The sequence below is a fragment of the Pagrus major genome, chromosome 7, assembly GCF_040436345.1.
Source record: "Pagrus major chromosome 7, Pma_NU_1.0".
NCBI classification, from domain to species: Eukaryota; Metazoa; Chordata; class Actinopteri; order Spariformes; family Sparidae; genus Pagrus; species Pagrus major.
In genome coordinates this window covers 4,795,057-4,821,589 of record NC_133221.1, presented here as the reverse complement: position 1 = coordinate 4,821,589, position 26,533 = coordinate 4,795,057, and the positions used below count along the sequence as shown (strand labels likewise).

General features: G+C 41.0%; 4 protein-coding genes across 4 annotated transcripts in view; 2 read left to right on the top strand and 2 right to left on the bottom strand.

The window, feature by feature from the left end:
* Nucleotides 1-282: 282 nt before the first annotated feature.
* Nucleotides 283-4,327, bottom strand: bin2a (bridging integrator 2a). The gene is made up of 13 exons (XM_073470265.1): nt 4,299-4,327; nt 3,936-4,043; nt 3,756-3,836; nt 3,444-3,498; nt 3,269-3,363; nt 2,992-3,087; nt 2,728-2,835; nt 2,539-2,624; nt 2,372-2,447; nt 2,190-2,272; nt 886-1,468; nt 727-797; nt 283-621 (listed from the first exon to the last, which is right to left on the bottom strand). Exons 2-12 carry the CDS (start codon nt 4,017-4,019, stop codon nt 750-752), a joined length of 1,395 nt encoding a protein of 464 aa, XP_073326366.1. The 5' UTR covers nt 4,020-4,043; nt 4,299-4,327; the 3' UTR covers nt 283-621; nt 727-749.
* A 2,029-nt stretch (nt 4,328-6,356) lies between these two features.
* On the top strand, nt 6,357-9,715 carry LOC140999744 (uncharacterized). The gene is made up of 5 exons (XM_073470266.1): nt 6,357-6,606; nt 8,253-8,358; nt 8,587-8,693; nt 8,912-9,084; nt 9,180-9,715. The coding sequence occupies exons 1-5, from the start codon at nt 6,450-6,452 to the stop codon at nt 9,456-9,458; spliced, it is 822 nt and encodes a 273-aa protein (XP_073326367.1). The 5' UTR covers nt 6,357-6,449; the 3' UTR covers nt 9,459-9,715.
* A 775-nt stretch (nt 9,716-10,490) lies between these two features.
* Nucleotides 10,491-19,973, bottom strand: racgap1 (Rac GTPase activating protein 1). The gene is made up of 17 exons (XM_073469477.1): nt 19,818-19,973; nt 19,198-19,303; nt 18,886-19,088; nt 18,301-18,443; nt 17,803-17,872; nt 17,639-17,692; nt 17,471-17,548; nt 16,972-17,089; nt 16,608-16,750; nt 16,094-16,258; nt 15,904-15,999; nt 14,943-15,141; nt 14,478-14,583; nt 13,997-14,129; nt 12,020-12,146; nt 11,820-11,919; nt 10,491-11,532 (listed from the first exon to the last, which is right to left on the bottom strand). The coding sequence occupies exons 2-17, from the start codon at nt 19,280-19,282 to the stop codon at nt 11,457-11,459; spliced, it is 1,896 nt and encodes a 631-aa protein (XP_073325578.1). The 5' UTR covers nt 19,283-19,303; nt 19,818-19,973; the 3' UTR covers nt 10,491-11,456.
* Nucleotides 19,974-21,145: 1,172 nt separating this feature from the next.
* The window catches only part of LOC140999923 (inactive dipeptidyl peptidase 10), a 28,654-nt gene continuing 23,266 nt past the window's right edge, over nt 21,146-26,533 (top strand). The window contains exon 1 of the mRNA XM_073470502.1: nt 21,146-21,184. Coding sequence (XP_073326603.1) covers nt 21,146-21,184 — 39 coding nt within the window. The remainder of the gene's footprint in view (nt 21,185-26,533) is intronic.

Sequence of the window (26,533 nt, the reverse complement as noted above, 5' to 3'; positions counted from 1 at the left end):
CGAGTTATTAAAATCAAACAAATTAGTATAAACTTGATACAAAGAAAAAAAGTTCGGTGTTACACAATGTTTTATCTTCACAGTGCACGCCTGATTAACAGATTTTGTGAGTGAAAATGACGAGACGTACGTTCAGTTATTACGTTCAAACAAAAAATCCCTGCCAAGAAAAAAGGAAATAATCAAAACTTCGACCTAGTTTCAGTCAGTGACAGTGAGAGTTCAGCTCAGTTCCTTTTAAAACTGAGACCACAGAACAGTACATCTGCATACAGTGAACATGCTGACAGATTTGTTAGCAATGTAAACCTATATGTGCATGTATGTTTGCTAACATTAGATATACGCAAAATAACTACTCTGATATTATCCTGTTTGGTGCAGAATGTAATATAATCTGTGGGATAACGTTCGGTCTGGATACTTAAGATGAAACATTTTACTTCACTGTTTTCCTGTGTGTACAATTGATTTCAACGACAGATAAATAAGAAAACTAAGACCCACAAGTCAATGCACAGAACATTACTCATGACAGCACAGTTGGACACTTCAGTGCGGCTGTCTCCACATATTTTCTGTCGTGCAGCTGTCGACTTCAATCTCTTCTGTGTTTCTCTGCTGGAAATCGACACAGGGCAGACGTGGATTCATTAAAAGCTCGGTCGGATACAGAAATAAGTTATAAAATGTGACACATTATGGTGCATGAAAAATCCTACAAACCTTGTATTAAAGTCTGAATACTTTTAAACTGTTGTGCTTTTTGAGTCTGGAGATTTTTCTGCAGGAGCATCCTGGATGAGGACACAAAGAGCAGAGGGAATTAATAATGACAGAACAGAATATAAACTAAATCAGCTGTGTGATAATTACATGACAAACCTTGTTAGAAATGCTGAGGTCCTTCATCCCAGAAACTTCTCCATTCTCCAGTCCATTTGGTTTGGAAGTGTTGAGGTCTACCGGGCTGTCGTCTCTTTCTTCGATGTGCAGCGGGCCGTCCGCTGCAGACAGCTGGAGGTCCAAACTCACTGAATCACACGAGATGTTCAGTTCAGAGCTGCTCTCACTTGGAGCTTTCTCCCCGTCTCCCTTGTTATCAGACTCTGCAGGAGGCTCAGACTCTTCTTCCTTCTCCTCTTCCACCTGATTGCTGTCTCCTCCCGACTCCTTTCCAGCCGCCCCCGCTGCAGCTTCTTCCTCTGCGGATGAGCCGGTGATCTCACTGTGGCTCAATCCTGCGTCCAGGTCCCCGGACTCGGAGGTGGGGCTCTCCACGATAGAGGATTGTGAGGAGACTGCATAGGTGCTGCTGTCTCTGGACAGAGTGCTGTGGCGAGGTTTGTCCGGGGACCTGAAGCTGAACCTCTGGCCAGTTTTAGGACTGTAGCTCCGGTGAAACTCAGAAAAGCTGCTTTTCCAGGCCTTAGGAGACATCAGAGTTCGTCTCCTCAGGGAGCCATACCTGAAATATGTTAAAACACAAAGCAAAGAAACTGTTTGAGTGTGTTGCTTCTATTCCCAGATAGAGACGTATATAAAAGTCCCCATAAGGTCATGGGAAAGCAGGACTATTTTCAATACTGTGGGATGTACAGCATCTGAGGCAACTGCAACCACAAAACATATGGCCAATAGAGGTGCATAAACAGCCCTGTTAGCATCAATAATTTAGGATCAAGCTGTCAAACTATTCCTGTGAACTGACATTAAAGCTCCAGTCTGCAGGACTTAGGAGGATCTGTTGGCATAGATTGAACGTAATGTTCTGTCATTAGTGTATAATCACCCGACACTAAGAATAGTTGTGATTTTGTCAACCATATGTGAGCAGATTGTGTAAAAAATGTCAGAAAATACAGACTCTACTTATCACGTGTGATGTGCCGCACGAATCACTGATGTAGGGGGTTATTTCTAAATCACATGAGGTCTCCTATTAGTCCCGTGCAGATAGGGCTTTAGAGTCTTTTATATCAATAGAGGGAGCGAGTCCACCATGTTTGTACAGTAGCCCAGAGCTGACCGGCTCTGGAAAGGGCCTTTTATGTTATTTTAATGTTTTTAGAAGCAACCACGGGAGAAGGTAGACAAGGGAGTACTGAGTTGGTTGCAATCTGCAACCAAACCACTAGATGCCCCTAAATCCTCCACACTGGCCATTTAAAACAAAAAGTAAAACGTACCGTTGCAGTCCCCGAACTTCAAACACTTTGTCGGGATGCTGAGCCTGCAGCTCCTTTAACACGTTCTGCAGATCCCCATTGAGCTGAAAGACAGAAGATGAAACGACTGGTCAAAAAAACAAAACTCATTTTATAACAATAAGTCACTTGACGCTCAGCCAACACGGAGCGAACATACATACCGAGCTCATCTCCTTATAGAAGATTTCTCGTAGGTTTGATACAGCTGAGAAGACTGAAATGTAGCATCCAATACGGCTGGAAAAAAAGAAAATGATATAAAACATAATTTTAAAAATGCATGCACTCTCACATATATAAATAATGATAATACATAATATCCTATCACCTTTCAAAAAGCACAGGCAGCTCTTCTTTTAATTCATTGTTGATGCCTTCATAGACACTTTTGGCAACCTTCATCTCCTCATCTGCCTGCAGAGTGAAACATTGAATTCATTTTAAAATGTCTTTTTGAACAGACGCAGGGCGAAAGGGTAAAAGACAAGAAAAAGACATAAATGTCATTTTTAATCACCTTGTTTATCTTGACATCATCCCTCTTCTTTGCAGTCTGCAGTGCCTCCAGGTGGTGACGGGTAGAGTCGTAGTCCACTAGTTTTCTTCCCCTTTTGGCTATTTTCTCCTGCAGATTGAAAAAGACAGAAGATATATATTGTGCGTCTCTCTCTCTCTCTCTGTGCGTGAACTACTTTGTCTTTATTGGTTTTTCTGCATTTGCTCTCGGGCCTTTTATCTGTCTGTGCATTCACTTGTGTTTACTCTCTTCCTCTTGTCTTACCCTGACATCTGGGAATTGGCTCACATAGGTCTCCATGTTGCGTACCGCCTGGTCTAATAGCTTCACCTCGTAGTCGTTCCACAGGAGGTCCTCCCCCTTATTAAAAGGCACAGCATAAATATTGTATTAATTATGTATAACGAGAGGGAGAAGGAAGGGGTTCTGGTCCCCTGGTGCTGAGCGAATCTTTGCTGCTTCTGTGCTCGTGCAACAAAAAAAATGTGCAGAGCTGTGGCTGCTCTGGGTTTTTTATATTGTCACGGATGATCACACTCACCTCGACGATGCCTCCTAAGTCTTCCTCTCCAGCCCAGGTAGATTCATAAGAATCAAACAGAGACTGGGAGATTCGTCTTGAGGCTTCACGCATGTCTGTAACGAAAAAGGAGAATTGTTTATATGATCCCTGCAGAGGACACAAATCTACAACACAAACAGAAAAGCATTCCCACCTCTTACTGCGTTGATGTAGTTCCTCAGGTCTTTGTGCATTCTGTTCCCATCAGTCTGCAAACAGACAAGAGGTGTGCCTGAGTGTCACTCTTGAGATTTATGACTTTTATGATGTTTGATTCGCTCACATAGTCAATAAATCCTCCCAGCGTTTCCGTACACGGTAAAATATGCCGAGACAGCAGTGAGAATTTATTTGTTTTAGCTCCATTCAATTATTGAAACATTTAAATCTGTTTCAGTGTCCAAAATAAACCCCCAAGAAGTAACTGCACACTTTTTATTTTCTCATTAAGCAGAGGAGTGATTACCTGCTGGTCGTTAAACTGTCGGAGAGAATGTTCAAATTGTTCGTCTCTGCTCTCGTCGGCCTTTCCCAGCTTTTGCAGCACCTGCAGGAAAGAACGATATATCTCAAAAACAGCAGCGACTAAATGGTAATAAGTTCTTTCCGTTGTTATTTGGGAAACTAAAAACTTGCAGACTGTTACCTTTTCTTTGCCTCTGCTCAGCTGCCTCTGGACTTTTTTTGCAAAGTCACCCGAGCTGCCTTTGGGACTCGTGCTCTCGGCCATGTTTTGTCTTGACTGTGTTTATTCCTGATGAGGATGAGAAACATACAAGAAAGATTATATTACAACAATACCTCAACAACGCTGAGTATTTGGCTCTAATGAAACAGGTGCTTTACAACAACACGCCTGCAGCTTCTCCTGGATCATATATTAGTTGTTATTATTACTATGGGGCTCGTAAAACAAGTGGTAGTTATATAACACAACATTAGACGGCATTATTATTGTATGGTGTATGTGTACTTATACTGCACATATATTCAGTGTTGTTAAAAGTACCCAGAAGTCGTATATGAGTCAAAGTAAAGGTTTTTGTGGTAATGAAGGTTCTCAGTCGTCCAGGTCATGGTGCTTCTAGGTGCTGTATCGTAGTCAACTGGACTTGTTTCAGTCTCTTGAAGACGTTTCACCTCTCATCCAAGAGGCTCCTTCACTTCTAACTAACTGGAGGAGCTGCAGGCTTTTAAACTCTGTGTGGGAGTGTCCTTACAGAGTCGTTAAGGTCACGTGTGAGCTCTGAGTTTCAGAGTCGTTAGGGCCACTCGTGGGTCGTTGACCGGCCTTCATGTGGGTCGTTAGGGCTAGGTGAGCCCAGCTGTGAATGGTTGTCAAGCTGCCTGGGGAGGGAACTCAGTACTGCATTGTAAGTGGGTGATAAGTAATGTCGTAGGCCACCTCCTCTGTTCAAAGACGGTCGTTCCAGTTTGATGTAGATGAATTCTTTTACTCCTCTTTTCAAACAATCAGTTTTTTAATTTTTCTAATTGCTGAAAAAATAAAAAATGTGTTACTTTGGCTCTGATGCAGCATGAAATATAAAGTTATGGACTAAATGTACTGCAGTGGATGTGTAAAGTAGCAGTTCCTGAAGTTCCTCAAGTACTTGAGTAAATGTACTTAATTACACTCCATCACAGCACATATTATATATAATATATTCAGCTTTTTAAAATGTAATTTCTCTACTTTTGTGTTCTTATTTATTCCATATAAATAGTTTTTAACTTGTTTCCAGTCCTCGTATCGAGCCCCTGTGCTGCTGAAACATGTGACTGGGGTTTTTTTTTTATTCAAGTGATTCAAATGATATTAGATGAGGTGAAAAATTGGGAAAGCGAAGCCCGTCCAGATAACCTCTCTGTATTGACGCCTCTGGGCACCTCAGCGAGCGGCCTTTCTGAAAACTCAGCACTGATGGAAAAACAGTTCAGATGTTTCACTAAAGTAAAAGTTGCACCGCTCCATAAAAGTACTCCAACATGATCAAAAGTCCTGCGTTCAAAGCTGTAACAGCTGGCTGGAGATCACAAGTTAGTGATAACGATTGAGGCCCCTCGTCTCATTTACCGAACACACTTGATTTGATGTTATGAAGCAATTAAATTTGTGCAACCAGATTTTAAAAAACACCTCGATGGACTGCACATGATACAGAATTTAAACCAAATTGTCTGGATTTTTGTCTTAGACTTTTTTTTAGATATTTACAGTTACAACTATATTTTTTAATTCCAACCAGGAAAAATGAGGCGTTCATGGAACCTACTGAAATAATGTAATAAATGCCTTAGCGTTTGGCATGTCTTGTGCTTTTTATTTGCTTTGCTGTGCCAAAAAAGATTTTATAAAATCAAAAAAAAAAAAGGCTGTAATAGATACTGTGTATCATGTCCTACTAAATTACTACATGCCATCTTATAGGCTGTTATATTTCATATCCCATACTATGATTATATAAATGTTAATATGTATAGATCATACATCATATTTATTTCTAAATGCATAAAAAAAACACTGATATAATTGCCTTATCTTACACTATTCTGGTGTACGATGTTATATTAGATGGTATATTGATATACAGTATAGTTTGTATTATACTATATGGTACAGTACCCATAGTATACTATGATAAACCAAGGTTATAATATGTACTATACATTACTGTTTAATATTATTCATATTCTGTGCTATGTCGCTGTACTATATTTCATCTTATAGGCTATTATATTTTATATCCCACACTATGATCATATAAATGTTAATATGTATACATGACATCCTATTTATTTATAAATGCAGACAAACATTGATATAATTGTGTATTGATGTTATAGTTGATGGTATATTGATATTTCTGTTGGATAAAGTGTACTTGTAGACGTTGCCGCTGCATCATTAGTTGTCTTTTTATTTTACATACTTCTAATTATGTATTTTCTTTTAATTATCTATACTTATTTATGTCACTGCGCTGCTGTAACACCTGTATTCCTCCTCCAGGTGCCCCATGGAAGCTCAGTTGGTCGGTGACTACACTACCCAGAGTCCCCTGCGTGTGAAGCCACGCCCACGCCGCAGAATGGCAGCGGTGAACTTTAACCACGGTGTGTTTTTTACTTCTTCGGGTGTCGGAGGAGGAGTGGCCCGATGACAAACCCTCAGATCGCCGTGCTGCTGGCCGAGCTGCAGGACGTGATCATGGGGAGCACTCTGGTCAAATGTGCCGCCACCGACCTGGGCATCCAGTGGGCCGGCTGGGCTCTGGCTGCTGCCTTCAGAACCGAGAAGTTCTACGACCTGGCAGGTAATTTAAAGGAGCATTTCAACTCCTGATTGTTCAGTTAAGACCATGTGCTGCAGACTGACTCAACACAATTAATTGGGGTGGAGAAAAAAATCACATTTAGCTGCAAGTATGTTTTTTATTTATCATAAATCAGCTGTGAAGTTGTTGTAGTGTCATTTATTGAAACTTGCACGCTGGTGTCGAGCTGTTCGTGTTATAAAACTGGTGTTATCTAAAGACGAGCTTTGTTGTGAAACGAGCGCAGAGCTCCTCCTCTCAGCCAATCAGCTTAACTTTAATGACACCGTGTCAGCAGCAGGGGCGCACACAGGAGTCCTGGGGGCCTCGGGGGGGGGGCTCAACGTGGGGCCCCCCAATCAAGAATTAACACCGGCGATTAATGCAACTTCATCCCACTTTGCATTAATTAAAGAGACAGTTTAAAACCTCCTGAACAACAATTAGCAACAGCAGGAGAGAGTTAGTAGTTAATCAGATACGAATGACGGGGATTTTAGATTAAATTGCTGAAACGACTCGTGAATCGATAAAAATGTAATCGGCATCAGTGATGGATTGTAACTAAGTACTGTACTTTTCGAGGTACTTGTTCTTCACTTGATTAATTCCCATTTTCTGCAGCTTTATACTTCCTCTTCTACATTTTGGAGGCTAAAATTGGTCATTTTACGTCATTTAATTACTAATTACTTTGCAGATTTCACGCTAAATCAGAGCCAATGTCGTGTATTTTTATTTCAGTGACAGTCGGATTAAAAAAAACACTGATTGAATCAACAATAGCTTAATATTGGATCTGTTAATATGTACAATTTACTTTTATTTGTTTGCAGTTTTGTTACTCAAATACATTTAATATCAGATACTTTAAGACTTTTACTTAAAGTTATTCATGTGAGTGACACGATATCTTTACTTTTACTCTAGAATAACTTTTGGGTACTTTTTACAACACTGTTCAGTATGTTTTAAGTAATTTTTGAGCCAAAATGACCTGAAATTCCCTCGTCCAGCTCCTCGATTGTGAGGTTTTTGCTTTTTTTTAAATCTCATGTGATAATAAACTGAATATCTTTTGGGTTTTGAACAAATCAAGCAGCGAGGAGGTGTCACCCTGGGCTCTTGATCTCCTTTTTTTCACCTTTTCACTAAGCGAATTAGGCGATAATTGTAATCAATCATCACGATCTCAACCTGCAGCCCCAGTATCCCCGGTCTTATTAATGTGATTGACGTTTGTGAAGCTCTGAGCAATTAAAAGTTGGCACAACGAGGAAGTTGGAGAATGAATTAACCTTGTCAGGTGCCTGCAGGCGTAAATAACAAAACAGTAATAGAATAATTTGTTAGGTGTAGAACGGTGCAGCTTACCTGTCGACACCAATGTCTGATTTCTTTATAAATTCACAAATGAATCTTCTCTTTTCTACTCGTCCTCTCCTGGTTCTGCGCCGTGCGCTCGGCTCCGTAATATTTTTACCCTTGAACTTTGGAACCAATTGTCTGCAGGATCCTGGGTAAAAGATTTATTGAACACGCCTTTCTCTGCAACAAGTTGAGCCATCCGTCGTGCCCATGTCCCAACCACCCTGACTCTACTGCCTCTCTCTCTCTCTCTCTTTCTTTTTTTTTTTTTTTACCAGGGTCTGGCACCTTTATTCTCCTCGCACACCTGAGTCGGTTCTGGGGAGGAGCCAGTCACGTCCGTCAGAATGTGCAGACAGGGCTGGTGACAGCATGGGGACTCAGGTAAGTAAGGCAGCGTCGACCCTCGTTGTTAAAGAACTGAGTGCCAAGTTAAATAAAACTCACACGAGATTAAATCCCGTTGCGTTGAAAGCTGCAGATTTTCTCTAAGTTATGGAGGGTCCTTGGCGAGGTCAGAGGAGCAGCTAATGACTGTGAAACCTTAACATCAGGTTAATGAATAATGCCTTGGTTAATGTGAACGGATGTTAACCGTGTTTCTCCCTGCAGGCTGGGTACATTCCTCTTCATGCGGATCTTGAAGGACGGTCATGATCGCAGGTTCAACCATGTCAGAGACAGCCCAGGGACTTTCTTTGTATATTGGACTATTCAAGGTACTTGCAGGCGATGTTAATGCCTTCTGAGTCCTTGACCGGCCCAGAACTCAACTGAAGGGGAGGGTTGCCTTGTATAAATCACCGTCTGGTTTTCTAGCTCTTTATAAATGCATTTATTCTGGTAGGAGCTGTTGGTTGCAGTAAGTTAGATGCATGTATTTGATGGAAGTATTAAGTCTGGTTGCAGATGATTAATTTTTTCTGTTTTCCCTCAGCCTTGTGGGTATTTCTGACCCTCCTTCCCACCCTCATGCTGAACAGCGAGAAGCGAGACGTGCCTCTTGGAACGAGGGACTATATTGGCTGGACTATATGGGGCCTTGGCTTTGCCGCCGAGTCTATTGCTGACCAGCAGAAATGGCTTTTCAAGCGTGACCCAGATAATGCTGTAAGTTAACCGGCCTCATGTTTCGCAACCTTTTAAACTGCATTGATGCCTCACTCACCGACTGTAATGTTCAATTTGCGTTCGTGTGCCTGCAGGGGAAGTTCATCCAGAGTGGACTGTGGGCCTACAGCAGACACCCCAACTATTTCGGAGAGATCCTGCAGTGGTCGGGTCTCTGGCTCTCGGCCTCGTCAGTGATGCAGGGTCCCCAGTACCTGAGCGTGGCGTCCCCTCTCTTCGTCTGGTTCCTGCTCCGTTACGTCAGCGGCATCCCCATCCTGGAGAAGCAGGCCATGAAGAAGTGGGGATCGGACCCCGTCTTCCAGGACTACATCAGGAACACTCCTCTTCTCTGGCCGTGGCCGAAATTTTGATGTTACATATTTCATGTTTTTACAGTAACCAACATCTGCCTCCACATACACATTTACACTTTGTACTGTAAAATAAATACCACTTTATCATTCCTAGTCTTTAAGTAAAAGACTAAGTGTAAGATCTCTGTGGCGTGACATGAGTGGGAGCAACATAAGTGCACTGGAGTCAATACTATGAGGCTACCTATAATTTTTACCTTTTAGTCTCCAGATTTACAGCGTGAGTATCTCTACAATAAAGATGTCTAAAGGTGCTCTGCTCTGCAAAAGCTTATATCACTGGCTCTCACTGAAAACACAGCGAGTGACTCACAAACAACTTTTTAACAAATTTTATGACATTACATCCATTTTTGCTAGCTTGCTGTCTCATTCACTGCCTTTTGCGAGTTAGACCCCTTTCATAAATGTATGTATCTTTCTGAATCGGACTCTGATGGCCAGCCGCGTGAAGGTGAATAAGAAGCCAGGGTTTGAACGTCTCTCTCAAGCTTTTTAAAATATTGTCACATTAATATTTAATGTTGCATTTTTCATGTGTTGAAAAAAGTCTTTGAATGCCTTCTACGAGGGATGGTCTGAAAGATGTGCGCCATTATATTGAAACACCATCATGACTCTCTCTCGTCAGTAAATGCCGGCTTTTCACCTTTGAATTTGGACCATTCACAACAGCTTTTAACGATTTTGCAACGCAGCATACAAAACACTTCTTTTCAAGCATAACATGACCCTCAGTGCTTTCTTAACAACCGTTCCCAGGTAATTTAGGACCTTCTGACAAAGGTGACCTACATGTGACCCCTAACGACTCAAGGTGTGAACTAACCAGTATCAGTCAGTCTTTGTATCTGCACCTTCAGATTTAAGAGTTTATTTTTTGAGGTCATATATAATTGGGTGCAGGGGATTTAACTATGTGTTAACCCGGATCACAAAATGTTCCTTTACACCCCCGCAAACCACATTAATAACATTCAGAAAGCTAGAAAAGGGCACTAGGGATTGAACAGAAGCCACAGGAGGCACTTTTGGAAAGGTAAGAAATGTATTTTATAAGTTACATAAATTTTAAAGCGTGTATTCGTGTACAAAATTTGTGCTGAAAGTGAATCAAATAATGCCACAGCAACTGAACTGGCCAATCAGAGTGACTGCCTTTTGCACAATATTACTTATGAGTATCCTCCCACAATACAAATATTACACAGAGCAATAAACATCAGAGCAAAATGATCAGAGATAACAGCCTGTCACATAAACCTGTGTACAAAGCACCTGATGATCACTGGCCACGCAGGATATATACTGGAAAACACGACGGCACTGAAGATTTTTTAAAACGATAAAGGCCGAATCACCAAAAACTTAACAAACAGTCAAGTCTGCAGATGATGACGGAGAGGATCTTGCCAATTAGAAAAGTAGCTACTTTAGGAAAATAGATTGTAAACATTTACAGCAGAATTCAACTGGGGAAAGACAAAACCTAATAGAAACGAATCACAAACATCAAACTTAAAAGAAAACGTTACTAGAATGAAATGCCTAAGAATCAGTTCTTCAACTTCTGAGTGACACATGAGTTGAAAAACTGTTAAAAGAAATGACTCGATGTAGAAGCAGGTCACATTAAAACTGTGCATATTACAGTACGTATTTTCACCTATAGACACATTTTTCAAAAAGAGTAACATGCAGTACATTCTCACGTGTTACGCGGGGAAATGAGAATGTTAAAAGCATCGGCTCTAAAGACACACAAGTGTGCATAGATAGAAAAACTATTTGGTTGAAAAAATAATTCTTTTACAAACACGGAAAATCATCAAAATACAACTGTGGAATATTAAAAACGATTATAAGTAGGAAGACTAAGATGGAGGCGTTAATAGCTCTTATTAAAGCGGTACCATGCTATGTGTTATGCATGAATGCAAGAAGGTATTGTTGTTATTGCAGAATCAGTAAAGGGTTAAGTGTAGCTGCTTTGGATTATTTGAGGAGTGGAGACTGGAAGAATTTTCCTTGGAGAGAAAATCCAACTGCCGATTTGCTCTTGCTTCCAAATCTGCAACAAAGAGGGGGACATAATGGCATTTAATGGAATTAGGAGTCAGAGTCAATAAAGCGGAGTCCATGAAGGATAATGAGAAATTGTTCAGTAGATTAACTTCTATGAAAGATGCTTAAAGGAGTCAGCCTTTCTCTTAATCTGAAAAATGTTCTCTATAGCCGTCCTGAACATTTGAATCAGCAGTACGCAGCAGTCATTCTCAGGGCAATTAATCATGAGCTCATTGATTGTAAAAACGGAGTGGAAGCAGTGCAGGAGCGAGAGTCTGCTTGTGTGTTTACCTGGGTGTCAGAGAGGACTTCATGCGCTGAGACAAGGAGCTGGAGGAGGGGGTTTTATTGAGCTGGTGCTCTGGGGTGGTCAGAGGTCCCAGCATGCTCACTGCAACAGTACAAACATTACGATGAAACATCAACCAGCGAACTGAGGCCGGACTCATATAAGCACTGCTGAACAACACACAAAGTTTACGAGCTCGTACTTCTCTCAGGGGTGGCGTAGCAGTTTGCGTTCTCGATGATCAGGTGGTCCAAGTTCGGCTGCCCGCTTTCTGCCACCACAAACTGTCTCCAGTAATCCGCCGGCAGAGACAACAGACGCTCCACGACCTGAACAGAGAGGGATTAGTGAAAATGCAAAAGATCAGGTCTATTTCACTGTGTTGCCTCATCCTGTTCCCAAGAGTGTCGAGCTGGTTATGCAGATGCCTTTGGCAAGACAGACGGGAATTACTAAATCACTGTGGTGTATTGTGATGATTTTCTGAAGTGTAGTATTATATAGCATATAGCGCGCTGGCGGTCTTTAAGTTATAATTAGGGTTGCAACAGCATGAGATCAGGGTACAAAAACCTGTCAGAAAATATCATGTTTCACAGTATACTCACGCTATGTTATTACGTTTAATTATTAGTTAGAATTACTCGTAAAGGAAGGAAAACAGAAGTTTTTTTGGTTGAATAAATAAATAAATTTGTTTTCATTTCTCTACAAGTACTGAAGCCAAGAACAGCCGTGTTATTTTTGTAAAGCCATTATCTCAAGATAATGAGTTATTATTTAGTTACCTTGAGAAAATGTGCGTTGTTATCTCAAGATAAAGAGAAAACCAACCACGACAAAAAAAAAGGTCGTTTACTCTTATCAATCATACTTTCAGGAGTGCTGCAATAACAGCATGCACAAATGGCATCTTGACCACTGTTGCAACCAATTTAAGCCACACATGTCAGATCAAGGAGTACCCATTATTGATCAGACTGTACCTCAATCTTATTTATATTCATACTTCATTATACCATTCAAACATCTACCAATGTAGGTTGTTTCTTTTCCAGATCCTCTTTGCCAACAAGAATTCTTTTGGTTGAAGCCTATTTGACTGGCAAGAGTAACAAAGTTATAAATAAGAAGCTATTTGAAACTCTCAAACCCACTCCACAGAGCAGTGTTTGTATGTCATGGTCCATTCATATGGATCTTAGGAAGCAGTTTTCTCGAGCTAAATTATCTCATCATCTTCAAAAATCAGTCTTTTATTTTCACAAGACAACAAATGAGGTGACGAAAAAATTAACTGGTGGTCTCATGATAACGACAAAAGAATAAATAAAAAGAAAAATGCCAATACGGCTGTTCAGGGCTTCCTTATAAAACGATCATTTAATAGCTTTTTAATATGTTAAATCTTATCTAGACCTTGTCTCGTGATAAATATTTATGAGTTAAACTCATAATCCTTTAGATTTCAGTGAAATCATAATCAGGCCTGGCAGTGTTTCAGCAGTAGCCTTTCCATTTATTTACACTCTGTAATTACTTCATTAGGAGTTAGATTTCATTGTTATTGCTAGTGGCAGAGTCCACCATTTATGTGCTGGAAACAAATTGCTTCCTTATGCATGAGAAACCTACAGGAAACAATGCATGTACCCAAGTGTTACAGTTCTTAACTTTATCTCATTAACATCTGCTTCACTGTTTACATTAGTTAGTTCACGTTAAAAGCATTCAACTTGAAATATACAGAGGAGCCTACTGTTGTGAAGCAGCCGCAGGAAATGCAGCGCATTTGTCACAGATGTTAACACAGACATTGACGGAAAATGTGTCTGCACGCAAACAAGACGTGGACATTTTTGGCCTTTTTTGACAGTGGATCCGCATAATGGAACAAGGGGAGCAGCCACAGTGAGCTGTTAGATGAAGAGCTGCAGGGAACAGGCTGCATCCACACATCAGATAGCTGCCGTTCATGGCATTATGTAAAAGTGACAGTTACTTACAGACTTTTAACCAAAACAACATGATTTTGTTGCTCTCTTATTGCATTTCTGTTAATGAGTGTTTAGTGCCCAAATAATACTGGGGCTTGTAGTTCTTGACGTAGAGGAGTTATGTCAGTAACCACTGAAGAAACACAATTTACAATAGACCATGATGAATCGTTCAGGCCTACCTTCGCTTGTCGTTTGGTGTCCTGTAGGATTGTCATAGGGTCAGGGTCGGGAACTGCATGGCCCACAATAGTTGGACCAAAGACTCGAGCCAAGTTAGACGTGTCCATCCGAGTGTCCACACTTTCAGCAACTCTGAAGGATGTTATGAGATTCAATTAGGTCTCTTTGATGTATGTGAAATACATTATACACCATTTGAGAGTGAAACTTTATTTCTTGTCTTCCTTAAATCAGTATACAAGATACACTTCTGGTGATTATTAGATTATTAGCATATTTTTGCCTGAAGCTATTTAATCCAATTAGATTCATAGGATACAGCATAATAAAAAAAATATCAGTTACAGAGAAACTAGACCCTTCTGTGAATTAGTAACAGGAATATATACAAAGCATCAAAGCAGAATCAATGCTTTTAATCATTTAACAATCTTTGCGATACGCATGGTTCAAAATATTTAAAAGAGAGTGTCTGCGAACCTCTGAAGGTGAAGGACCAAGAAAGCCAGAGTGTCTCTGTTGGCCGGAGGCAGGTCGCTGACGGTTTGGTACATCAGAGCAATGCTGTTGTCGTCGTCTAAAACCTCTGGAGGTAAAAAGGAAAACAGTTTTGTCAGCGGCGAACAAGAAAGAGGTTGTGTGGATTTATTTGCAACTTGATAGAAATTGTATCAGACTCTGGTGCCAAATAAATACTTAAAAGGCAAAAAGAAGTGAAAGATTAAGCTCTCTTTTTGTTCCTGCCTGAGGTTTCCATCACTGCTCAGAACAAATTGCAAAAACAACACAGGAGCCTGCATTTAACAGGTCTGTTGGGTAAATGTCTGCTGTCAATTCAAGAAGTTGAATAAATTGCTTTTATTCAGTGTGCCATTACTTTTATTTTATTAAGCCCTCCACATCAGAAACAGCTGCCAACAACCCCATCTTATATAACACACACACCTGCTGCGTTCATGAAAGTACGGTTGAGGCGGAAGGTGAGCAGAGGCTCCTTGAGGTTCCTCAGGAAGTCCTTCAGGAGGCCAGTGATGGCGTGGATATCATCCACCTTGCTGAGGACGGGAACAGTTTTGCCACGGAGGAACTTCTCCTTCAGCTCCTTCACTGTGCGATCAGCACCAGACAGACGGTACAGTCCAGTCTGCGAGGGAATAAACAACAGCTATTCACCATTTACCGTTAAATTACTTGAATGAAGCTCAGTAAGCTCCAAGAAACTCCCTGAACAACCACAGCTTTCTGTTTTAATATTTTTTATTTCTGTTCAAATTAAACGAGATATGTGGTATTTATTGAGCTGTAGTGATGCTGGTAGACATCATTTTGGACTAAGCTAGATGGATCCCCCTGCTTCCAATCTTTATGCTAAGCTAAGCTAGTTGTCTCATCTCATCTCATGAGATGAGAGATGAGATGAGATGAGATAAGCTAGTTGTCTCCTGACTCTGGCTTCACACTTGGTGAACAAATCTTCCAATTTAATTCTTGGCAATAAAGTGAAAAAACATTATTTGTGTTTTGTTTTTAAAGCCAAAAAAAATCATTCTAGTCTAACCTTTTCCCACCGTCTAAAAATCACAAGAGAGAAGAAAATAACATTTGTCTGCTGACATTTAAAAACAGCTGACATCATGTGGTCAGGCTCACGGCCATTAAGACATTGAGACTGGAGCGAAACATTAAGCAGAAGGAAGAGACAGCAGCACAGTCACACAGAAAACAACAGATTTGGAGCCATTTCACAGTCCAATTATGAATTTAATATCCTAGGAACAGATTGCAAAGTCTTAGTTACAGTTCTGCCTCAGCTTAAGGGAAAGACATTAAAGATAACTTACTGGTATCTGAGGCTTTGCGTATATCTCATTGCTGCATACAATTATGAGAGGAAAACACTGCTCACCTCATGCAGGCCCCTTTGCTCGATCTCACTGATGCAGTGGACTACAAGAGGAGGAATCATGGGTGATGAGTCATGGACGTAGTCTGCAAGTACGCCCTGAAAACACGTGAGATATGGGGTGAACTGTTAACACTGGGATAAATGGAAATAAATAAGAGATCAATCCGGTTTGGAAAATTTTCTCACACACCTCCCCGATTTTGACTGGTGTGCAACCCATGTTGGGGATGCACGGCAGAGGGCAGCGCTCACGACACTCGGGGTGGGAGACCACCCTGCAGTCACGGCACTTCAGGGAGATCTTGCCAAACTTGATTCTCTTTCCGCAGGGTACGCATGATTCAGGCTTAATGACCTATAAGAGACATTCAACGCGAACATTTTAGGGAGCTGGTAAAGATTGTGGGTCAACTGTACGTTCAGCTAAACCAAGACATGACACTTTCTTTTGGCAACTCAAGTAAATGTGCTGCACAACACATACGCTGCATACACGAGGAGCAGCAGTTTGACATTTTTCAATATGAGTGCCAATAAGTTTCTATACAGACCAAAAAATAAAATAAAATAAGCAAACTTTAAGCTTCTGTCAAGTTAAGTCAACAAAAATATAACAGAATTGCCCTCAAATCCAAAAAGAAAATGTGCTTTTCAATTGAGATTAATTCACTCTGCAATCCTCTCACAACAAATGGCATTCTTACCGTCTTGGAGACAAACTCATGAAGACGGACAACCCCTTGCTTCTGCGGTGTGCTCGGTGGCATTTTTACCTCTCCCTCGGGGTTGCTGGGCGGCTTGAAGATGTCCTCAGACCTGACAGATTCAGAGTCCCATTCCATGGCAGCTGATCAGGAGGTAGAAAATAAATAAAGTGTTACATGCCATGACCATTTTCCAGTTATAAGAAAATAGACTGTCGAATCACTGCTGCAGTATATTCAGACTCAAGATTCTCAAGATACAAATAATGAGAACATTTTTATGTTTTGATTTTATTTTGGCTGCATTACCAACAGGGCCCAGTGCTGCCCAATGTTACACACTGCATCATAACAAAAATCTTACCAGTCTTTCTCCTGCTGCGAGTCCAGTAAGGAACAGTCTCAATGGTAGAAACTGCCTCAACAGGTCCTCCACCAGTAGGGACAGTCACGGTAGTCCTTGTCACAAGAGTCTCATTTCCCTGTCACAGAATATTAAATTAAAAAAGGAAAGAATAACCACAACCAACCAAACTATGTCACAAGGTTTGTAGAGCTTTATATGAGTAAAATTCAAGCACTTTTCAAGCAGCATTTCTCAACAAATATAGTCAAATTAAACATATTCCTGACCTTGAGAAAAGGTTAAAATTAAGCATCTTCCAAACTTTCAAGACTTCGTATAAACCCCGAATGTCAGGACCAACAGTTCTTTTTAAGAGCTGGTTAAATGCTTGCAATAAACCACCAGCTTTTGTTTGGTTGCCATATTTTAACTGTTTAAATTTCGAGTGATAGTGGTCATGTGTAATACCACCACATATTTCAGTAATGACAAGGTGATAAGGACATCCAGAACCTACCATCTCTGAAGTTCTGCCTGTTGATCGAGTCCGCTTGGAGGCAAGTGGAGGACCATCGACATGATTTCTCGAGGAGCGCTGAAATCAAGACAGCAGACATGACATCTATACCTCCAGTGAACATGGAAATACCAAAAATGGATGTCTGAGGAGAAAAGGTTCACATACCCTTTTTTCTCGTTTCTTGAGGCGCACAGTCCTCACAGTGGAGGAGTCCCAATCCTGTCACAGATCAAACAAATGAGAATAAGATTTCAAAATGAAAGGAGTTTATCTTACTGTATATAATGTTAGTTTCACTCTCTCTATACTCTGACAAGTGAAGTACTTACGAGAGAGTCTTCCGTCTTATCGTAGCTGATGTCTGACAAGATGGAGGCAGACTCGTCTATTTTTGTCAGTCTGTCAGGGGCAATATAAATATATGTGTTAAGCCACTCAGCAGTATTTCCCATTTCCTCCACCAAAAACATTTTTGCAACTTGTTTTGTTGAGTTTTTTGAAAGTGTGTTTGAATGGTGCATTCATGTGATAATCACTGGAGAGGGGAACGGAAGGAGAAAAGAGGTTCCCACATGCAAATGAGACCCCCTACAAGGTAAACCACCAGGAACCATGTACTCTTTGTTTCAAAAATACAAACTGTGTGTGGCTGGAGACCAAAACTATTAGTCACATATAAAACATGTCTATGCTATGCAGTATGTTGTTAATAATAATAATACATTAGACTTATATAGCGCTTTTATAGATACTCAAAGATGCTTCACAAAGGAAACAACAAAATAAAAGAGAACAATAATCCATAGTTGTATGTGTGAGTTTATTACCTTCGGCTGGTATTCAGGTTGGCTCCTGCCTGGCAGTTTGTGTTCAGGAAGGCCAGAGCTGAGCGCTGCTCTGCACTCAGCTGGATGCTGTTACTGGATCCCTCACTGGTCAGGAGGTCCCGGATCAACTGAATTTGACGATCCTGTAACATAGAAATGCAAACAGAGCACAAACAAGAAACTGGGTGAAACAGGTGAAAATGACAAAGTATAAAAAACCAACTTAAAAAACTTATATTAACTGGGGTTGCAGCGGTAAACTGGTTTTCGTCTGTAGTCTGACGATTATCATACTGTGCGTGTTTTCTCAGCTAAGGTATTGAATTCGACTGTGTTAGTGTTATAATAAGTAAATATACTTTGATTTTCTATCAAGTTTCATGTTATTTTGTGAAGTTATAATAAAGTGTTTGTTCAACCAAAAGAAAATACCTTCCGTTTTCATTCCTTTCATTGTAGCTGAAAGTACTAATATAAGTATGTGGGGTAATGTGTACTGTGATACCAATAAACCACAATATTTTCTGAGATGATTATTGTACCGTGAAATCTAATATCCAGGGGTCATCATTTGACTCAACATACCAACTTCTCGCAGTCAGCCTCAGCCTTTTGTCTGCGCCGGATCTCCACATCGACTTGGTTGCGAGCATGTTTGAGTTTGACCTCCAAGGATCCCCTCTCGGTCTCCGTTTTGGTGAGCACCTCTTTGCAAGATCCCAGTTCCTGCTCGGACCTCAGCCATTTGCGACGGCATTCGTCGAAGTTTTGTGCCATCTGGATGAAGTCTGTGAAACATGATGCACATGTGTGACAGGGCATCTTTACAGAAAACCAAGGGCATCCGCCTCAAATGACAGATCATAAAGATAAAACCAAGAACCATTAACTACTCACTGGGTTCAATGTTCTCATTGAGAAGGTCAACTTGCATCCTCAGCTTATCATATAAGCTCTGGAGGCTCAGCACAGCTGTATCCATGATGTTCAATAGATGAGGACCCTTAAAAAAAACACACATTACATATATTTAATTAATATGCTGGCAAATGTTGAGGTTCTGTATACAGCTTGAGCTATGGATGCTTTTCAAGCTAAATTAAGACAGCTAGAAGCGGAAATGAAAGGCAAATAAAAGGCAACGAAACGAAATACATTAAATTCATATTATAGTGTGAGGCTGCCTTTCGATGTGTTAGCTACAGTCAGACATTAAGAGGAAATCCTCATGTCCTCAGGCTAATAGCAACGAAAACAACGCATCAAAATAGTAATTAAACCTCCTCCTACTCACAACGTTATTTCTCATTTGCCACAACGTCTGATTCATCTGCTTCTTTCGTTTCTCTTCTGGCTACATTTAGCTAAAAATACAAAAAGGGCTACTTAACCAGCTTAACTGTAAAAACGGCTGAAATATAACATGGCGGTCACGGGTGAGTTTGACTTTAGCTGCTAACGTTAACTTTTGTTTTGTCCTCCATGCTAGCAGATATTAGCTAACCACAGTTACTCACCGTTTCGGTGCTGGAGAAATGTTGACACCACAACCGTTTCGGTTATGTTTAACGCACTGTTTTATTTCCTTTTCTCTCTTTTTTTTTGTTTTTCAGCGTCCAGCTCGTCGCACCTTTGTCCGCATCCTCCCGCAGCCACCGCCGCAGTGACCGCTTAGCATTTCAAATTTCGCCGCTAGCCAATGAACGAGCAGCGCTGCGCCGACGTCACTTAACGACTTCCGGGTGCGTGTTTTTCAAAATAAAACCAGCGTAACGGTCGCTGGTCGCGTCAGCGCTACCAACACGCGAGGATTAAAAAGCGAATAATAATTGTTGTTTAACAAATATAATGTTAAATAATGACGCAAAATAAATAAATAAATTGTTTTAAAAAATCAGGAATGAAGAAGAAGGAAAAAATGCTCGACTTCCGGTCACATCCTTCAAAATAATATATTCCATACTGTCCAGAAACAGTTTGTGCAGGAGTGAGTTAGTGGAAAAATAACGAGCCAGAGGGCGTGAAGGCTGCTTTATGAGGTCATACTTAAGCCGATGCTGGGGGAAAGGTGCCTTGAATTATACCCCTGCAGGAGCAGTAAAACTTTCGTTTAAATGTCACCATATTTGTAAAAAAAACAAGGCCAATTTAACCCCACAGACACACGTGACTTGTCAGTGTTTTCCACTTTGACCAGGAGCCCAGTGAGCATGTCTCTGAAGTTTCTTTGCAAATTAAGCTGCAGCATTGCTTCTCAACAATATACTACTATAATCTTATAAGACAACTAGATGATGAGTTTATAATTATAATGTTGTCATGGAATTAGACTAAATGTCAGTATTCAATCACAACACCAAAATTAGTGAGGGTTATTAGGATATTTTATTGTTTCACTATTTTGTGCATGCATATCCATGCACATGCATATATGCACCCATACCCCAATATCCCTAACTAATTTTTATATATATCATATATATTTAAAAAAAAACATCTGGATAAAATTGGATTAATATTATAAAAAAAATATTTTACCTGCTAAAGCAAGACACACAACCCCCTGTCATGATTAATTAATTAATCAACATAAGCAGATTGGAAATAGGCGAATGAGTGAGGGAGAGTCACCCATTAGAGAGAGAGAGAGAGAGAGAGAGAGAGAGAGAGAGAGAGAGAGAGAGAGGGAGAGAGAGAGAGGGGGAGAGAGAGAGAGACCACCAGCCCGGTGAGGACAAACTTGGAGAAGCAGAGCATGCAGAAAAAGCTCCGCAAGACAACAGTGCAGCAGCTCGGCGGGTTTTGAAGCTACAGAGGCGGCAGAGCTTGTTGGGGGGGGATTACAATGATTGCCACAACTCAACAAAACATGACCACGGAGCTGGTATGTGTGTATTTCTTTTTATTGTTTTACTAGTTTTTCTTCAGATTCAGAGCAGTGTGAGTGTGTGAGGGGAGATTCAGTGTGTGTGCAGCAGCAGCAGCAGCAGCAGCAGCAGGGGATTCCTCATGTATGACCAGAAAAACGATGAGTATCGATTTGCGTTATGGCCATTTCACCCATTCAAGACTTTCCCCGTCAATACTCATCTCTCCTGGAACAGGCTTGACTCTGTGCACTGCGGTAACACGACGTCCAGTGTCTCTCTCTCTCTCTCACTCTTATTGTCTTTATGTCCCATGCAGACTTTAATAGGATAATATCTGCAGTCTGATATTCAGATAAGAGGGAATTGTCCCAGCAGCAGAGTGTGTGTGTCCCCCACCTCCTCCCCTCCAGCCTGCATGGACCTGCACTGTGACAAAAGGGGAATCAAACCTACAGCCTGCACTGTGTGATTGATTACCCCTCTGCTGTGTAGGTGTATTATCAATGGACAACGACTATGGATCCTCTGTTCTGTCTTCACACTAACAAACACATGACATACACACTGTAGTGCACTTGTGAAATCTCCTTAATTGCTTATTGTAAATTATTGTTCAATGCAGCTCCGCCATTCAGTGTGACTTTTAATGGATCAGTTAAAAAAGGCAGCCCGCCTCAGTTTATGTGTCAGAGGCAAGTTATGAGCAAAAATCAATGATTGGATGTGTTTGATGGAGATGACATGTGTTATACACTAGAGGTAGATATTACACCAGATTCACACTTGATTTTATGGGCTTAAAGTGTGAAGAGTTGTTGTTATCTATGCTTTAATTTAATGAAAACTGATAAGGGGATAAATGCTTGCATCACATTAATCACCACACTGGTGTCACACTTTGAATTCAGTGAGATTCTCATTAGAGCCCGACCCATACTGGAGTTTGGGGAGTAGAAAAAATACATAATGGATAATGTATATATAAATATACACGGTTGCAATGATCCCTCAAATATAGTTATTAAGCTCCCGTGTCAAAGATATGTAGTGGAGGCAGGATATTTTACAGTATTGTTCAAAATGACATCAGTGCACTGAAACAGTAGTTTTCAAATCGACACGTATCGGACAACATATTCATCAATAGCACTATATCTGTGATACATGGGGCCCGACCGATATTCGATTTTTGGCGCCGATACCAATATTAGAGAGTACAAATATTCTGATATCGATATATCGGCTGGCTCGAATGTGGTTATCAAACACTTGTGAGAAAGAAGAGTAACTGAGGCAGGATGTTTTACAACTGACATCAGTGCACTGAAACTGAACTTCACTGGAAAAGTCATAATTATACATTAGCCCGGCATTATTTCTGCGTTATGTTCAATAAAAACATATACGCCGATACCGATATATCTGTGATAGGCCAATATCGGCCAGTAGTATCATCTAAACGATAAATCAATCGGGCTCTATTAAACACCTGTGTCCAAGATATGTGACAGAGGTGGGATATTTTACAATTTTACATTAACTTTTATCCTCCAAAATGACACCAGTGCACTGAAACAGTCATGAGGTCTCATATTGACACATATACGCCGATATCAGCCGATAAAATCAGCCAATAGATATATCGATCAGGCTCTAATATGCATTGTTGTGTCCTTCCTTTAATAAAACCTGTTGAGAGATTTTACTCCTGGTTGTTTTGTTTCTCTACAATTCAAACGTTTGTCAAGTCAACCAATTAACAGTCTCATCAGACTGTCACACTTCTGAGAAAAGGGCTTCAATCGTGATCATCAGTACACAGAGAGCGACTGAGAGACGACAGAGGCAGTTAAATTATTAGTCAGATTACGTCTAATTAGTAATATGAGCTGATGTTTGGCATTAAGCGGCACACCGACCTTTAGTTCTTGTTGTGTGATCGCACCGGCAAATGTAATTAAACTAGTCTGAGCGATAATCCTGCAGCGTTATTGTCTCCTTCAGAGGGGCCACACAAGGCAGCGGCGCTTATGGACAATCCATGACCGGTAAATGTCGCAACATTTCATGCGATGATCTCCAATCAATGTGTTTTACACAGCCAAGCAATTAATGAGGGAGGCAAGGGGTTACCGATTGTCATGTTTGTCTCTGTTAGAAGAAGATGTGGGGCCACGAGACAGAGCATTCGGCAGCCGACGTAACCGACTTGTGATGCTGCTCTCTGTCGTATCCAACTAAAGAAAGCAATAGCTCAATTTCACGCCAGAAAAAAAAACATAATGCTTTGGTTCTGGTTCAGCTAATCCCCGGCATTAAGGAAGAAGATAGCAGTGATTTAATTAGTTTTTTTCAAAGGCGATATTGTGTAACATTCATCTTCAACACTGATAATGTGGCAATATGACACAGTGGATTCTTACAGAGCATACCGTGAGCATATTAGTGTGAGTATTTCTGCGTCAGCCTGGTGAAAAATGACATACTTTATTCACATTATTCTGTAACTGTATATCATGTCACCCTCAGCTCCCCCCCCCCCCCCCCCCCCCACACACACACACACACGTGTTTCACTGATGCTGTTTGTTTCCTGAGGCAGGAAACTCGGTCACCGCGAGTGGCTGGACATGCTGAGGAAAAGCTCCCTCATACAGGACCCTTTTTTGTACAGTAATTTTCTTATGCGTGATGGGGAGCCTGAAAAGAATAAGACAGTAGGGCAGCCTTGCAGCAGTGGAGGCTAAAGCGGCAGGTCTTTTCATTTCGTAAAGGCTTGTGCTGCATTGTCTGGCAAAAGCCTCGAGGGCAAAAAAAAAAAAAATCTGCCCAGTTTGTCCCATATGGTGTCTTTACCACCTACTGCTTTTTTTTCTTTCTTTTTTTAAGATAAGGAACACAGAAGGGAGAAGTGGTGGCGCAGTGGGTAGGAGCACACAGATTCCTCTGGATGTGATGGAAGATAGCCTAGATATGAATCAATATTGAGCTGTGGTATCTCATTACTACGGCAGGTTGGTTACGATTTATTCCAGTCACACTGAAGTTACTGCCTGCTCTAATGATGACCTTCATTTCAAATGAGGCAGTGAGAGGTATTGACAAGGTGCTACAGACGTGGGTTACTTGCTAATCTACAGCTTCCCCCTTGTGAGCTATTACACTGAATCATTAAAATCAGGAGCATATAGCTTACACTGAACGCTGTGTGTGTCTGCCAATACATCCCCCCTCCTCCTCTTTGTGGTTGTGGTGATTTCATTGATGCCTCTGCCAATGTCATGTGCGTTATAAACATCATGGCCTGATGTGAAAGGGAGGTTTAAGGAGTATATGCAAATCCAGAACCAGAATCCCCCAAACAGCCTGCATCTGGTTCCCCTCATTCCTCTGCATGTGATTTATTGTTGGATTCTCCATGCCTCAAAGACACAGAAGATGGAGTTAAGGAGGTCTCCTGAGCCTAATTTATGAATTCTTAGCAGCGGCTGGATTCTGCGCAACCTAGTTGTGTTGCATGCAGTGCAGAGTAAGTGAGTAATTGTGTTTAGTGTGGCTCGCTTTTTTTTTACTGTGCGGACTCAATCAATACAGTTGGGATTGTTTGATTTTGTGTACAGTGCACTGAGAAAAAAAAAAAAGAGACAGTTCGCTGGAATCAGTTTGTTGGCAGTTTAATAAAACTGGGTCCAGTCCAACAAGGATGATTCTTAAGCTGAAATGGTAGAAAGGTCAGAAAAAGGTCTCGCTCGTCCACATGGAGGTGTCATAATTTGCAAGAAACAGCAGCCCAGCAGAGCACGTCTCTTTAAAAGTCTTCTTTACAGCTGTGTTCTCACTATTAATTGTTTCCCCCTGGACCTTGTACAACTGTACACCTTATCGATTCTCTCATTTGGTTGAGTGAAAATCCCCGAGCTCTGCTGGCAAACCCAAAAGCTCTCTCCTCTCTAATGTAGTTTTGCAGGGTTTGCCAAAAAAAAAAAAAAAAAAAAAAACTCTCAAGGGGATTCCTCCAGGAGTCTTATCCAGTTCTCGGGGAGACTTATCCATAAACATAAAGACCTTATATCTGCATTCTCGCATCCTTTTGGTGTTTGACTGACACGTCATCCGGGCCTCTACTCCGGCTCCCGTGGGATCACACAGGCTGAATAAAATGGATGGCCCACTTAAGAAGGGTCTATGTGTGATTCATTTTTTGTTCTGGCTCAGCAGAAAACCGGCTCTCGGATATATTTGCTTGTCCATCAAGGTGCTGACTGAAATAAGTCCGGTCCGTCATACAGCGCAGCTCCTCGTCTGTGCACCTGTGCCAGCAGTTTGTGCTGCATTAGACTCCCTCATACATAGTGACCAGCAGCATCAGCCAGTGCTCTCTGGGGACTCTGCAGAGCCCATCTGTAGCTCATTCGCAAGTGTGATAAAAATTCCTCATTCGCACAAATGTGGGATTCCTCCGATCTGTCTTAACAATGATGCGACCTTAATTGGAAGTACGGTCTTATGTCTGGGCTCAGGGGAATGATAGGAGCTCTGCATCCCATTATGAGGATGTTTCAGCTCTCACGTCGCACACAGTAATTAGAGGGAGGACTGGGAAATGAAAACACTTTGTGACGGGATCAGTCAAGTGGACGAATTTAATTTAAAATGTCTATTTATACTATGAGGATCAGTTGTAAGTCTTCTTATTATGTTTTATGATATGTTACCATGATAGTTGCTCGTGATTGTTTGTTATGTTAAAAGGAAGAGTTCATCCAATAGTGAACATTGATTTGAAAAGGCGTTAATCAGTGATGGGATGTAACTAAGTACATGTACTCAAGTAAAAATTTGAGGTATTTTTCCGTCACTTGAGTATTTCCATACTTCCATCCATTAAATGAGTTTTTTTCCAATCAATTTGGGATCTCAGGGCTTCCGGAGACTTGGATTGCATCGATTTTTTTGAAAACAATCCAAAGCTACTTGTTTAGGAGAATGCTGCACGTTGTTTTGCTGTGAAGCTCTTGGCTAAAAATGTTTTGTGGACTACGAAAACATCTGGTTGTTCGATTGAACCGTCCAGGAAGTTGTCTGTGGAAACTGCTTGAAAAAAGGCAAGAAACTTTTGAGGTGATTGGGCAGACTATCTGTCTATTGCCTTATATCACGGGCTATCTTCAACCAATCAGATCAGGCGGAGTCAGTTAGTAAATCAAACTCTACTCTTCTACTTTCAATGACACAAACCCTGCACTCCTGATATAACTGATGCTCTAGCAGCTACGCTAACCTCTTCGTCGTTGCTTCTCCTGCCGGTCGTCACACCAAAACCACGCCCGTACACCCACAGCTGATTGGTTCAACATCTGCTT

Coding starts and splice junctions, on each gene's coding strand:
- bin2a (XM_073470265.1), bottom strand. CDS start 4,019: ATGGCCGAGAGCACGAGTCCCAAAGGCAGCTCGGGTGACTTTGCAAAA. Junction 3,837..3,935: donor TGAGCAGAGGCAAAGAAAAG/GTAACAGTCTGC, acceptor TCTTTCCTGCAG/GTGCTGCAAAAGCTGGGAAA. Junction 2,625..2,727: donor ATGATGTCAAGATAAACAAG/GTGATTAAAAAT, acceptor TTCACTCTGCAG/GCAGATGAGGAGATGAAGGT.
- LOC140999744 (XM_073470266.1), top strand. CDS start 6,450: ATGACAAACCCTCAGATCGCCGTGCTGCTGGCCGAGCTGCAGGACGTG. Junction 6,607..8,252: donor GAAGTTCTACGACCTGGCAG/GTAATTTAAAGG, acceptor TTTTTTTACCAG/GGTCTGGCACCTTTATTCTC. Junction 8,359..8,586: donor GTGACAGCATGGGGACTCAG/GTAAGTAAGGCA, acceptor TTCTCCCTGCAG/GCTGGGTACATTCCTCTTCA.
- racgap1 (XM_073469477.1), bottom strand. CDS start 19,282: ATGGATACAGCTGTGCTGAGCCTCCAGAGCTTATATGATAAGCTGAGG. Junction 17,549..17,638: donor TCAAGAAACGAGAAAAAAGG/GTATGTGAACCT, acceptor TCTTGATTTCAG/CGCTCCTCGAGAAATCATGT. Junction 14,130..14,477: donor TTGGTCCTTCACCTTCAGAG/GTTCGCAGACAC, acceptor AACATCCTTCAG/AGTTGCTGAAAGTGTGGACA.